We start from the raw sequence: 12857 nt of genomic DNA, 5'->3' as shown, positions 1-12857 counted from the left end.
GAAAACTCGCTCTTCCAACTCGCGGGGTTTCACCTGCACCCGGTCGCTCCTGTCATTTACTGACATTTACTGAAATACCACGAATTTTGATCCCTAAAAATAGTAAATGGGTACCCCAGGCCATTTCCGTTACAATACGTTTACTTCTCTTGGAAAAATCTGTTTACCTCTTCATGTAAGTACGTGGTTTAAAAACTTAATTTTAATAAGTCCAAAGCAAAAAAATATTGAATCTTAATTGGCAGCATACTTCGTGGAACTTACTGAAATATTGAATAAATACAATCAAATAGAATTTATTACTTTACTTTACTATTAGGGTTTATGATAATTGATGAAAAATTTTGCATCTAATCACAATTTTTTGAGTAATGCTGTGATATACAACCGACCATCTCCATTTCCGCAACTGGTAATTTAATAAAAGAAGTCCCAACCAAAAAAAGTTACATGTTATCTTACGAAATCTTGATTCTTCAAAAATAGAGTAACTAGAACATTATGATTTTTTTGATTAGTCTACTGTACTTCGATTTTAATATTTTTCATTATACTGTAAATTAATATAATTGCGTCACTTCGGATCATGAAGTAATATTTCTTAAAACAGCTCTTATGAATTGTTTCCTACCGCAAATCATGTTGTGTTTTAAAGTGTTGCGTGTACAGGATGTTGGAAAATATAGTAAGAACGTTATTTAAAGAAACAAAAGCTATTTATTTGCGTTTTAGAAACTGAAAATGGTTTTCGCCCGAATTTCTGCAATAAACTCTACTAATTACATCCATTAACTTAACTTAGCGTTACATTTTCAAAATATTTCCTTTTATTTATGAACCATTTTGCACAATTAATTCACTCAAATCGTGCATTTTGCATGTTACAAGAATAATTAGCATGTATTACAAGCTGAATATTATCATTATTTTAGATTTCTCATGCAAACAGACCAATTCTTGTTCAGGTACACCACTGAATTATAGAGTAAAACTAATAAAATTTGGCGGCACCAACCAAACAATTTTTCCGCGTAGGTTAAAAACACTTATTTTAACGTGTACCACTTGCTAAATTTAAAGAAAACAAACATAAAAGTTTACTATATGCTGTAAACCTCGTTTGCGAGTTTACACCCAACCAATTTTTGCCAGATCAGCGTTATTTTTAGAAGTAAATATGAGGTAAACGTGGGACGTATGAGGACACTAAATGAAAATACTGATTACAGTTGATTGCAGTTCAATTTGATGCCTATAGTATAACAGTTTGATAAATATTTGGAAACTGCATCTGCATATACAGGGTGATTTTACATAGATCTACATAGAAACCGAAATTTCTGTATGTACCAGTAGAGTTTCTCATTAGTTAATATCAATTAATTATAAGGACATTTTTCTGTTGAGTGACATTTGTTTATTTATTGCCTTACAGACACTCAGAATAGGACGACAAATCTCTCAAAATTAGTGACCATTATACCAGCTTATTTTCAGTTGTTTTGTTGTTTCAATTTCCTAAAACATTTCTATTTAATGTTTTCTTAAGTTTAAAAAAATTATTGTTGGAAAAAAGAAAACTTGTTAAATGTTCTTTTTGGTGTTCATTAACTTTAATTCCAAAAATTATTGTTACATTTTATTTATGTAAAATTAAAATGGAATGCATATACCTATAATATACAGGGATGTACATTAAACATGTATTATACTGAAAAACTGGAAAATCGGACACTCAAGTCGCTTTTACGTTAACAATCTTGATAAGCGACAACAATACTACTAGTTTGCTAATATAAACTATTTTGTATCCTTAATAACATCAAAATTAGCGATGATGAACACTTAATTTGGATTACTTTGTACAATTGTGTATGCGACATCCTTCGAATTTATCTAATACGAATAATCCACTATTCTGAGACGACGATCATCGATGATGTTAGATGTGCTTTGCAAGCATATGTATAACGAACAATTATATTCACACCCTATTTAAGTAATCCTTACGTAAATGCGTATTATAAAATATGTAAGTAGCCATTAATTCTTTCACCAGGTCTTGATAAAGATGATTTATTTAATTGCCTTCATGGAGAGGAATTGCTAACAATTCTTTGTAATGAAATACAATATCACGATTTGCAACTGGTTAAGTACATAAACAATTAGTCGCCGATTTAATAAATGAACGTGTTATTAGTTCGCTTTTATATTCATTTTCGCTGATACTAACAGTCCTAGTAAGATACGCTACATGCTTAGTCGCAGGTACATATATGTATATGAGAAAAACAATCTGACTATAAAAGTTGTAAAAGTTACTTTTGTATACGAAATTTCGATTCGATCTAAACTTTCAGTCTTACTAAATAGTTGCTTAATTTAACCATCTACAGTAGGCAATTAAATGAATAAACTGCTACTTAATACACGTGGTGGTGGTACAGACTGGTAGGTGCGCTGAGTATTATCTTACAGTGTAGGCAGGTGATTAACATGAATCAATTTGCAGAACTTTAGTAATTTAAGTAACATATCGCAGAAGAAAGATGCGACTCCAAAACAGTGACAAAGGTCGAAAGCGACTGCGTAATTAGGGCCGGGATTCCCGGTACTTATATTATAGATAGGCTATTAAGAGACGTGTTTTAGCTATCAATTTTCCTAGTAACAATTACATTGTCTGCTCATTTTGTATGTTAAATTGCATTGCCCCTGATATTTCCTTACAAAACCAAATGCCCTAGAAAATGTAAACTGCTCGCTTAATTGCTGTCAGAATAATTTAATAATTTAGTGGCATAACTTTTTATACCTAATCAATCAACATAATATTGCTTTCGAGAAGACTAGGCACTGTTAGTATAACTTATTATCATTATCGCTACGTTTTGATCATAATAAAATTCCCCATAATGCTGGGTTTATACACCCAGCATTATATGAGCGAGAGAGAATATGGAATAAGGATTAAGGAGTGTCAAAAGTTAATTACACGTCAGTGCATAAATGTGTTTACAAACCGAATAGTGCCTAACGCTTAAGGAATAAGGCTTAATAAAGTTGTCAAATTTTAACTTTAGCGTTGTGCGTTAGGCGTTATTCTAATGAAGCATGCGCAGTTTGAAAGATAATTGACATTCCAATATCTCAAGTGACGGCCAAAACTCTTATTTACCTTTTGTAGTAAGGTCAGATGAACTAAATTATTAAACAAGAAAAAAAGAGCTACAACTTCGTTAGTGAACAATTAATATGTTACCACTATAATGTTGACATAAACAGAGACAACTCTATTTTTTCTTAAACCTATTCTTCAATTTGATTGGCTGTACATAACACAATATTATATTATTCCTTATTCTTATTGATAAAAACTGCTCAAGTGGCGTTATGGCTAAAGCGTTATTCTTATGTCTTAAGACTTTTCTTCTCGTGTATGAACCCACCATAACTGTCAGGCAATGTAGATATGTATAAGTCATCACGAACACAAACTTATTTGGTTAAGTATGTTTAGGTTTGCCATAAAGTAGATCGGTGAAGTAGGACTTATTTTCAATAAAATGATGAAAAGCTACTATAAGCTATACATATACATAATATGCACCCAACGTGATGATAATCACGTGAGCAGACGTTGTAATAAACGGCGATATCACGAAATTCATCACGTCACATCCACGTAATAATCAGGGCAGTTTGTGACAATGAAATGACATTTTATGCCGTGAGTGAGTATGACAACAACTGTGAGTGAGTATGACAAAGACTTGATACAAAACGTATATTTTAGACATATTTAACAAAACTGTACCCTAAGGATAGTATAATGAGTTGTTGAGTTATACTATTAAAATAATTAAAACAATACAAACGTGTTAAAGAACACGCATTTATTGCATACACTGCGCGACAGTTGTATGCAGAAATAAACCGTGAAATAAAATTTAAAATGAAGGAAATAAGTGGATGGTTAAAAAATATCGCGCAGAAAATTTCCAGTCGAAGAACAAATATTTGTACAGAAGATAACAGATAACAGAAAGATAACAGAAGCAGAATGTACAGCATTGTGCATAGAAATAGAATAATAAAGCAAATACATAGAACTAGTAGAAAAAACATGAGACAACAAATATATAGAATTACAATAAATGTATTTAATACAAGTTCAATGGATAATTAATAATAAAACGTATAGAACTGATGCCACGAGCTGGGAACTGGTGTTAATTGGTTACATTACAAGGTATTGACCTAATTAATATTAAGAAAACAAAAGCAGAAAAATAGTCCAGATAAATTTTAAACATTTTTTTGGTCATCCGAACGTTAAGTGTGTCTGATTGCAAGTAAGCAACACAGTAATTCACCAAATGAATCTGTTCAAATGACTCGAAATTTGGTGCCTATCGCGCTTTACGGTCTATAAAAAATGCCGATGCATCCGAGTTTGCAGCATAAAGTTTGCGCACCTTCCAAAGATGCTCTAAAATATTTCCTAAAAAATTAAGCAATCGCATGATAATTTCTGTTTCTTCGATAATAAATGTATACAAGAAAATTTCATATCTTCCATAATTTTTGAGCCGAGCAGATAACATTAATATAAATCTTCAGGATTACTTGATACGACTACTACTAGTTGCTGCATCTTGTTGGTTGATTGGTATTGAGTTAGTACCTTTGCTAACGTAAAAAGAAGTATATCGCGTTTAATTGACGGGTGCAGGCACAGATGATCTACTTTTACATATTATAAACTTACATAATGTAAAACAAGGTTTATTCTGAACAATGAAAAGCTTTTGGCATCAGCAGAGCCGTCATGATCTGTTCAAATAGGCAAGTGCAGATTTCGAGGTGCGCTAACCTCAGGCACCCCCAGGATCGGTTTCGGATTCGCTAATTTCAAGTCGAACCCAGCTGATCAGAGCTAAGAGGCTCGAAACCGGTCCTGGGGGTGCCTGAGGTTAGCGCTCTGTTTTATTCTAGATATTATCCGAAATGACCCGAAATTATAATTCGAAGTAACCGGTTTATTCTGTTAGCCATTTTGCGGTGGTCGATCTAGATAATACATCGGCAACTAATGTAGAAACAAAAGTTCAATACAAGCTAGACTTCCGCTGCAGAAGTACCCTTTCCCACCAGTATTCCTGAGGTTGGAGTGAGAATATCAAAGCGGAAGATCAAGAACTTCATCAGGAAGGACTCTCTACTCTAATTTATTTATCATGGTCCGAATATGGCAATCTATACTTATTTATATATCGTTATATCGGTTTAATACAATCAGACAAATCTGGTAACTTTTCGAGTTGAATTTGTTCTTGAAACTTTAAATCAAATCATCTGTGAGACAGACTCAGTCATTAACATTATTATGGATATTCAGCCAATATCTGAGAACGTCGACAAGACTAGTCTGTAACACTAACGCACCTGTTGAATTAAACTCGCACAGATACTTGCTTCACTGCACTTTTTCTGCTAGTACTGATTTGATTTAGACTTCGCTAGTAAAAAACCACGCCTGAACTTTCTAATTATTGAAAAGAAGCTTGGAATTAGAGAACCAGGTTGATTCCAGATTCTTCGGGTATCCATGTGTGGCATCTTTGTACTGTTAAAAAATTATTTTGCAGTCGGAAGTTTGAACCCGCATGGAGGATGGCAATAAATTAACCGTGATCGTCTGAGTTCTTCCAACTCTGCTAAAACTATGCAAGGTTCCTCCAGTTTGAGTGCTTGTCTGAATGCAATAAGCCTAATGTTTATGTTAAATATTTAATTCAAACGAATATCGCTGTATAGTAGGGAATGTTTACAACCTCTTTTCAAACTTTGTTTGTACTCGCAATTTTTTGTATCTATTGTGGACTTGTAAGTAAATTAAATGTGTTTTTTACAGTTCATAGCCCTAGAAGGACTAAATTCAGGAGTACCAACCAGGACTACGCCTACGCTTACACCAACCACTCTCAGGAATATTGAGCAGACTTTTATTGAGTTGCAATCTAAACCCGAACCGCACGAAAACGAGGCCGGATTTGTTCCGCCCCTCGTGCATCCTATTGGTGAGTCAACATATTACAGATATTTGCAAAATTTAATCACGTTTAAATATTGAAGATGTGCGTATTTATAATGTTTCATGTCTTCCAAAGTATTTGCAAGATGTGTGCAAGAACTACTGAAATTTGATCGAAAATGTAACATTTTTTGTTATATTTTAATATAACTCGTCCAATTTTAAATCGAGTCATCTGGAAAGAAGCCACTGCACAAACGTTTAAGCGCCACCCCAAAATGGTTTAGTTTTAAGAAACAAAATGGATGATAAAAAGTTCATAAAGTTCGTTTTCTTTTGAAGGAAATAACCAGTACGTATCAGCATCCGACGCCACGGATTTCTACGCGAACATACCTCCCAAATCGCCTTCGATTTGGCAGAGTAGTCTTTCTCAATCCAGCTCAGACTCAAACACTAGATCGACACCTCCTCTCAATCAGAGAACTAGCTTTAGCAACACGGCGCAAGGAACTACCAGACGGAATATGGGCGGGAGGTATGTAAATTAATAATTTATTTTCTTTTTCGTTACGATATTATCCATAGTATTTCAATAAACAAAGTTTTTCAATATTATGTTTCAAAAGAAATCGGTTTGTAGCACTTTTTTTTTATTAGGAAACCCATAAAAGATACAAGCATTTCTCCAGAAGAAGAGGAAAGAAGGAGAGTACGAAGGGAAAGAAACAAAGCGGCCGCAGCAAGATGTAGAAAGAGGAGGGTTGATCATACGAATTCCCTTATTAAGGTAAGGCATCGAAATTTACCATCATATTATCTACATGTTCACATTAATTAAATAAGCAGGAACGGCTTTGAATTATATTATTATGAAAGTGTTTTCTAGTGAATGCATACTTATATATACTTCACTACTTGTAAGGCATTAAAATCACGTTCGTGAAATGTGATTTGCAGATATTTGTAACATATAATTGGAGAGTCACATATTCGTGTTGATTGTTTTAAAATTCTACGAAAAATTGGCTTAGAGAGATATAGAAAAGTATTTCTCGAATGTAAGAACTCGTTCGTTTTGATTATTTTTTACCAAGTTCGCATTACCCAATTGTAATTAAGCAACTCCGGAGGATTACTGTTGAGATACACTGCCGTACATTTCTGAATTCGACGACTTCGATTTCCGTTACAAGCAAATCATATTAAATAAATTTTTTGATGGTTTATATGAGTCACGAGCAGATTTTGTTTATTTTATACTATTTGTACAAAAACCTTTAGATAATGCTCTAATATTTGATGTTGTATTTCACAGGAAGTAGAAGAGCTTGAACAAAAACGCCAGAAGTTAATAGAAGAGCAAATGGATTTGAAACGAATGAAACATCATCTGGAAAATCTAATTGACACTCATTCAGCATCTTCTGCGTGCCGCAAAAAAACGTCTAGTCCGCCAGATATTAAACCGTTTGACCACATGACCACATACTATGGTAAAGCATTGGATCGAGGTCTTAAAGCAGAAATAGATGACCATTTTGATAATGATGTATTTATGTCGCCTGCTTCCACTAAAAAGGTTAGTGTTTTCAGTGTTTTAAATAGAAAAATAATCTGTTGTTCCATAAAATGCCTCTTAGGATTGTTGAAACACAAAAAATCGTTCTTTATCAATATTTAAACACGCTTTAGACGATTTTTATGGAACTCTGGTAGTTGGGTGCAATTAATACAGTATTTTGCGGAAAGCGCTTATAGGGCAACTGGTTAGTTTATTGCATACTCACAATTAATAAATTTTTATGACAAATTTTATTAAAAATGCGCACATGTGTATTGAAGCAAGTATTAATTTTCGTTAGCAATTATTGCAAACTTGAAAGAAATCACTTACTTCAATACTTATTTTTTCTATGGATCTTTGCTAGAAAACGAAGCCTGATACGGAAAATTTTCAAGTAAAATGTTTTTTTAGATGTTTTTCTATACAAACTTAACAAAATTGTAAAAATATAGCCAGTATTTTTTTTAAGCACTAAACTAATCAGTTGCCTCAGGAATCGCTTCTAGAAATGCTGCATCAAATAAAATTGTTTTAAAACATGCCTAATTTGGTTAGCAACAATTGGGAACATTTAATAGAAATCGTCTGAAACATGTCTTGAATTTTTGTAAAAAAGCGATTTTTCAAATTTTATCATCTTCATCGAGAAAACTATTTGTAAGTGGACATTTGTTTATAAAACAAAATGCGATTGTTTGATGTCTGCTATCATCACTAAAAGTCTGTAGTAAAGAGTGTCGCAAAATTAACGCAATATTTGAATTTGCCGCCATTTGTACGGTAAAGTATTGGCCATTCAAAAAAAAATTATTATTGGGAGCTGAAAGATTAGGGTTAGTAAAAATGGAGCGTTACACGATAGAACAACGTATTTTCATTATTGCAGAATATCTGTAATAGGATATTACATAATTAGAGTTGTAAGGAGCACTTTACGTACGAATGGAAAAGTCGTAATTCCTTGAGTACGTAAATGTGTTACAACTCGAATTATGTACCATACTTCACCTAAGACCGTAATAACTTACTAAAAACGAAAGAAAAATTTGTATATTTTTAAATATGTCAGTTTTGACAACAATTAAAACGTTGACAGCAGTCCAGAATGACAAATTAAAACGTCATACGTTCATCAACAAATATTCAATACGTTACATTCTCCCGACAAGTTTTAATGTTGTTTGTGGACAAAATGGATTTCTTGCTTTTAAACCATCAGACACTGTTCAGTACGGTAAGTATTTTTTTACTTCTTGAGGCAAAAACAAAATTAAAGGAAATACTTAAGATTGGCACTTGAATGTTAACAGCATGTACATGCCAGGAAAGACCCATAATATAGAGCGAGCCCTAACGCCAAATAATCACTGACAAACTGCACAACGAGCTCGAAAATGTCCTACAAAAGAACGAAGTCAGTTCCTCTAACGAGAGCCCTGACAATATCGAAGGCACTTAGAATTTATTTAAGAATGCTGTATTAATCGCACGAAAGTCGCTAGTATCAACAAACAAAACGAAACCGCACAAGGACTAGATGACTCAGGATATATTCATTTTAATGAAACGGAGACGTAGCTTTAAAAACACAAACGCAGAGGAATATAGGGAAACCCAAAAACTCACCAGCAAAGGAAACATGGATGAAAGAAAGGTGCCAAGAAGTAGAAGAACTATATAAAAAAACACGAGCTCTTCAACCTAGATAAGAGAGTCAAGGAAATTACAGGTAGTCGAAAATACCCAGTCTCTACCCCATGTACTTAACCAAGACAACAAACAAATCACAGACGATGGCGCTTAGGAAGGTATAAGCAAAATATGTAGCTAATACATTCGAAAGCAATAGCCCACCTTTTCGCAGTCAAGATTCCACTGAGCCGACACCGGGAATACTTCACTCTGAGGTTCAAAAAGCACTAAGAGAGATAAAAGCTAGAAGAGCAGCCGGCCCAGATGACATCTGTCCAGATATTTTAAAACTTATAGAGGAGGAAAACATACACATTTTGGTACAATTATTTAATGATATCTGTACCTCAGGTTACATCCCTCCTGCTTGGCTGAAATCAACCTTCATACCACTACCTAACAAAGAGCGGAGCACCGAAGGACGCAGAGTTCCGATTGATCAGCCTAATGAGCCAGATGTTAAAGGTGTTCTTGAAAATGATTCATAGGCGCATACGTAGAAAATGCGAACAAGATGCCAGCGAAGTACAAATCCGTGAAGAAATGGGCACTAGAGTGGGCTCACACTGTCTGCCCTGTTGAAAAAATGGTGAACGGTTTACCAATAGAGAAAATCACAAACTTTAAATACATAGAAGGTTGGATCAGCGAGGAACTGATTCCAGAGATAGAAATCAGATGCTACATAGAGCAAGCTAGAGCCAATTTTATTAAAATGCGAAGCCTGTTAACCGATAGAGATCACACGAACACCCAATTTAAACATAAAATTTAACTTCGTTAGATGTTATGTGTATTGCACGTAACTATATGGAGTCGGGGCCGAGGCGCTAAAAGTCAGCAGCATTAAAAAGCTGGAAGCATTTGAGATGTGGGTGTACCGCAGAATGCTGCGCATTCCATGGACCGATCATACCACCAATCAAGAGGTTTTACATAGAATGAACAATGACCAAAGTACAATTTCCTGCAACTGATTATGGAATGAAAGATTGAGGAAAACGTGCTCTTGGTTGAAGAACATAAGGGGTTGGACAGGTTTAGATTCAAATTCTCTGTTAAAAAGATCCCAAGACAGAGACGAGTTTGCCAGAATTGTTGCCGATGTTCATTGAATGGAGAAGGCACTTAAGAAGAAGAGCTTTGTTTTTATGGAGTCATTTGAAGTCAAAGGTTTATGTCAACAAGCCCACAACGACCCGTGCATTGCAGGAGGAAATTAAACACTGCATCAGCGAAATTCAGCCACATTTACGCAAAAAAGGAGAATTTCGATAAAAGAGTGCGTATGTGCCAGCAAAGCTGTGGATCAAGCAAGTGTGGAAGCAAAGATGTGATGGCTTCTCCGATCCGTTCCGTTCTATAAATAACCCTATCCTATGTATTTTCTGATTCAATAAAAAATCGCAATCTGAAGACTAAAAAGTGTGTTTTCTATTAAATTCAAATCTTGCGTTAATTTTAGGACACTCTTTATATTATGAAACACCTTATATAAGCAGTATAATTTACTTTATGTTTTTATTTGCCGTATAGCATCAGTTCCATTTTAAAGAAAAATAGCCCTGTATTGTGATGCCGATAAATTACTTCAGCGAATTTACATAATATCTGCTAACAGTATATTTTATTTCCAGTTAATGCTGAGTCAAGCAGTTCCCTTCCCCCCAAAACCCTTAAGACCGAGTAGTCTCAACGTATCAGTGACTGCGCCGTCGATTACGAAAAACAACGAATTAGCCGGTATTTCCATAACCACTCCCTCTCAAGGAATGATGTTCAATTTTGAATCTCTAATGGGAGGGGGTACCGGCTTAACTCCAGTTAGTGGGCCCCTCCCACCTTCCTGCAGCACGCAGCAACGAAATATACCCGTCAGTGTCGCCGATTTAAACTCACCAGATTCTCAGTTACCACCCAAGCTTGTTAGTTTATAATAGAGGAGAACTTATGTGATAGATTTTCACATGGTTTTGCCAAAGTCCTACTTCAATGCTGCGATCCAAATTGTCTTATGAATTAATAAAATTATTTTTTCAAACCTATGAAAGTGTAATATGGGTACCGTACTTTACTTGCTCAATTGAATGGGGATATTGTGAAAGCTATGTGAAAATCGAAATTTTGTCGTATTTGATGCCAATTACCGTTGTTTGTTGTTGAGACTAAAAGGCTCAGTTTTTGATACAGTATACCATTTTTTAAAATATTTTGCTAAACATTTGTACTGTTAAGGTCTGTTTTTTACTACTGCTAGGTGAATAATCACTCAATATTGTGATAGATTGCTATCACAAGTGTTTCGAATGTAGTTTAGCCTTAGCCATTTAATATACTTAGTGGCTGTGTTACTTATCACTCTTGTAAATTACCATACGACAATCAATCAGTAATAACCAGCATCGGCAATTTCCATTGCGCTACGTTTTCTGTCACTGATCAAGCCAAAAAGTTAACTAGTAAAAACAAACCATTCGAAGTGTCATCTAGTGTTAATGTTTGAAATATTTATTTAGTACCTATATAGGCGTATTATTGTATAAGGACAATTACCAAAGCCCTTTGAACCCTTCCGAACCAGATAGATGTGCGAGATGGACTTTTTTCAATCTAGTCTATTTTTCTACATCTGAAAAAAGTTGTTGTAATATTTATTAGCAGGGGCGGGGTAATTAGCCAAAGGGCAGTAAATACGGTGCATTGTATATATTCCGTTACATTGCAACGTCAAGATTTTACACGATTTGCTGGGCTGTTGCTCTTTGGTCTTTCTATAGTCGTAAGTGCTCAAATATATGCTATTTTTGCTACTGCAAATTCCTTTTTCAAAAACCAAGAAATGCCTTTACTGCGTTTGATTCATTGGATTATTGTGCGAATGGGAAAACTTATTCCATCCATCATTTTTGTAACTTAGATTGTAAGTAAAAATACAAAGATAAAATGAGCAAAAAATAATGGTTAAATTGTTGCATCGAAAATTCAATCCATTAAGAGGAAAAACAACTAAGACAAATATTTCGATTACCATTAAGTAAATTGACTTGTCAGTTATTGGTTTGGTATATCTAATCTCGTCTGTTTTACACGCTATTCTTTACCGCATTGTACATTTCAATTCAAACCAATCTGTATTTTTGAAAGCGAATATGTGTTACTAATTATAAGTATATAATTAATATATTTGAAAAAATACTTTACGATAAAAATATTTGCAATATTTGTAATCCGACGTTTTTATAGGATTATATGTATTTTCGTCAACTTTTGTATTTATTTTACGCAATGGTAAGGTTAAGAAAACATCAATAAATTTATCTTTCCGGAATAAGATTTTTGTTTATTTTGCTGATTAACCTAACTACAAGGCACATCTTTAAATTATACACTTAAACCCTGTAGTGTGTGAATCGAATGTGATTGTATTGGAATATAGGACTACTAAATCAACGTATCCATATTCCCACATTCTTGGCCAGAATCAACACTGTCGGAACCATTGAGCTAGAACAAAGTTCTAAAACAAAACTCCCTAATCCGACTGATATTAAAGGTTGT

General features: G+C 34.2%; 1 protein-coding gene and 1 long non-coding RNA gene across 2 annotated transcripts in view; both read left to right on the top strand.

Annotated features, from left to right (window-relative positions):
• LOC109546556 (transcription factor kayak) overlaps positions 1-12630 on the top strand; it is a gene marked incomplete at its 5' end in the record, with an annotated part of 82032 nt that extends 69402 nt beyond the window's left edge. The window contains 5 exon segments of the mRNA XM_048667801.1: positions 5921-6086; positions 6383-6578; positions 6701-6830; positions 7359-7622; positions 10937-12630. Of these exon segments, the coding sequence (XP_048523758.1) occupies positions 5921-6086; positions 6383-6578; positions 6701-6830; positions 7359-7622; positions 10937-11236 (1056 nt within the window). The 3' untranslated portion in view covers positions 11237-12630.
• On the top strand, positions 89-3756 carry LOC125504969. The gene is made up of 2 exons (XR_007281848.1): positions 89-175; positions 370-3756. It is a non-coding gene; the product is annotated as an uncharacterized LOC125504969 (long non-coding RNA).
• Positions 12631-12857: the final 227 nt, after the last annotated feature.

This window comes from Dendroctonus ponderosae, unplaced genomic scaffold (genome assembly GCF_020466585.1).
Source record: "Dendroctonus ponderosae isolate FM_Combo_2020 unplaced genomic scaffold, Dpon_F_20191213v2 Dpon_F_20191213_6, whole genome shotgun sequence".
Lineage (NCBI taxonomy): Eukaryota > Metazoa > Arthropoda > Insecta > Coleoptera > Curculionidae > Dendroctonus > Dendroctonus ponderosae.
The sequence above is the reverse complement of the archived record's forward strand: the minus strand, read 5'-3'. Positions and strand labels throughout refer to the sequence as shown.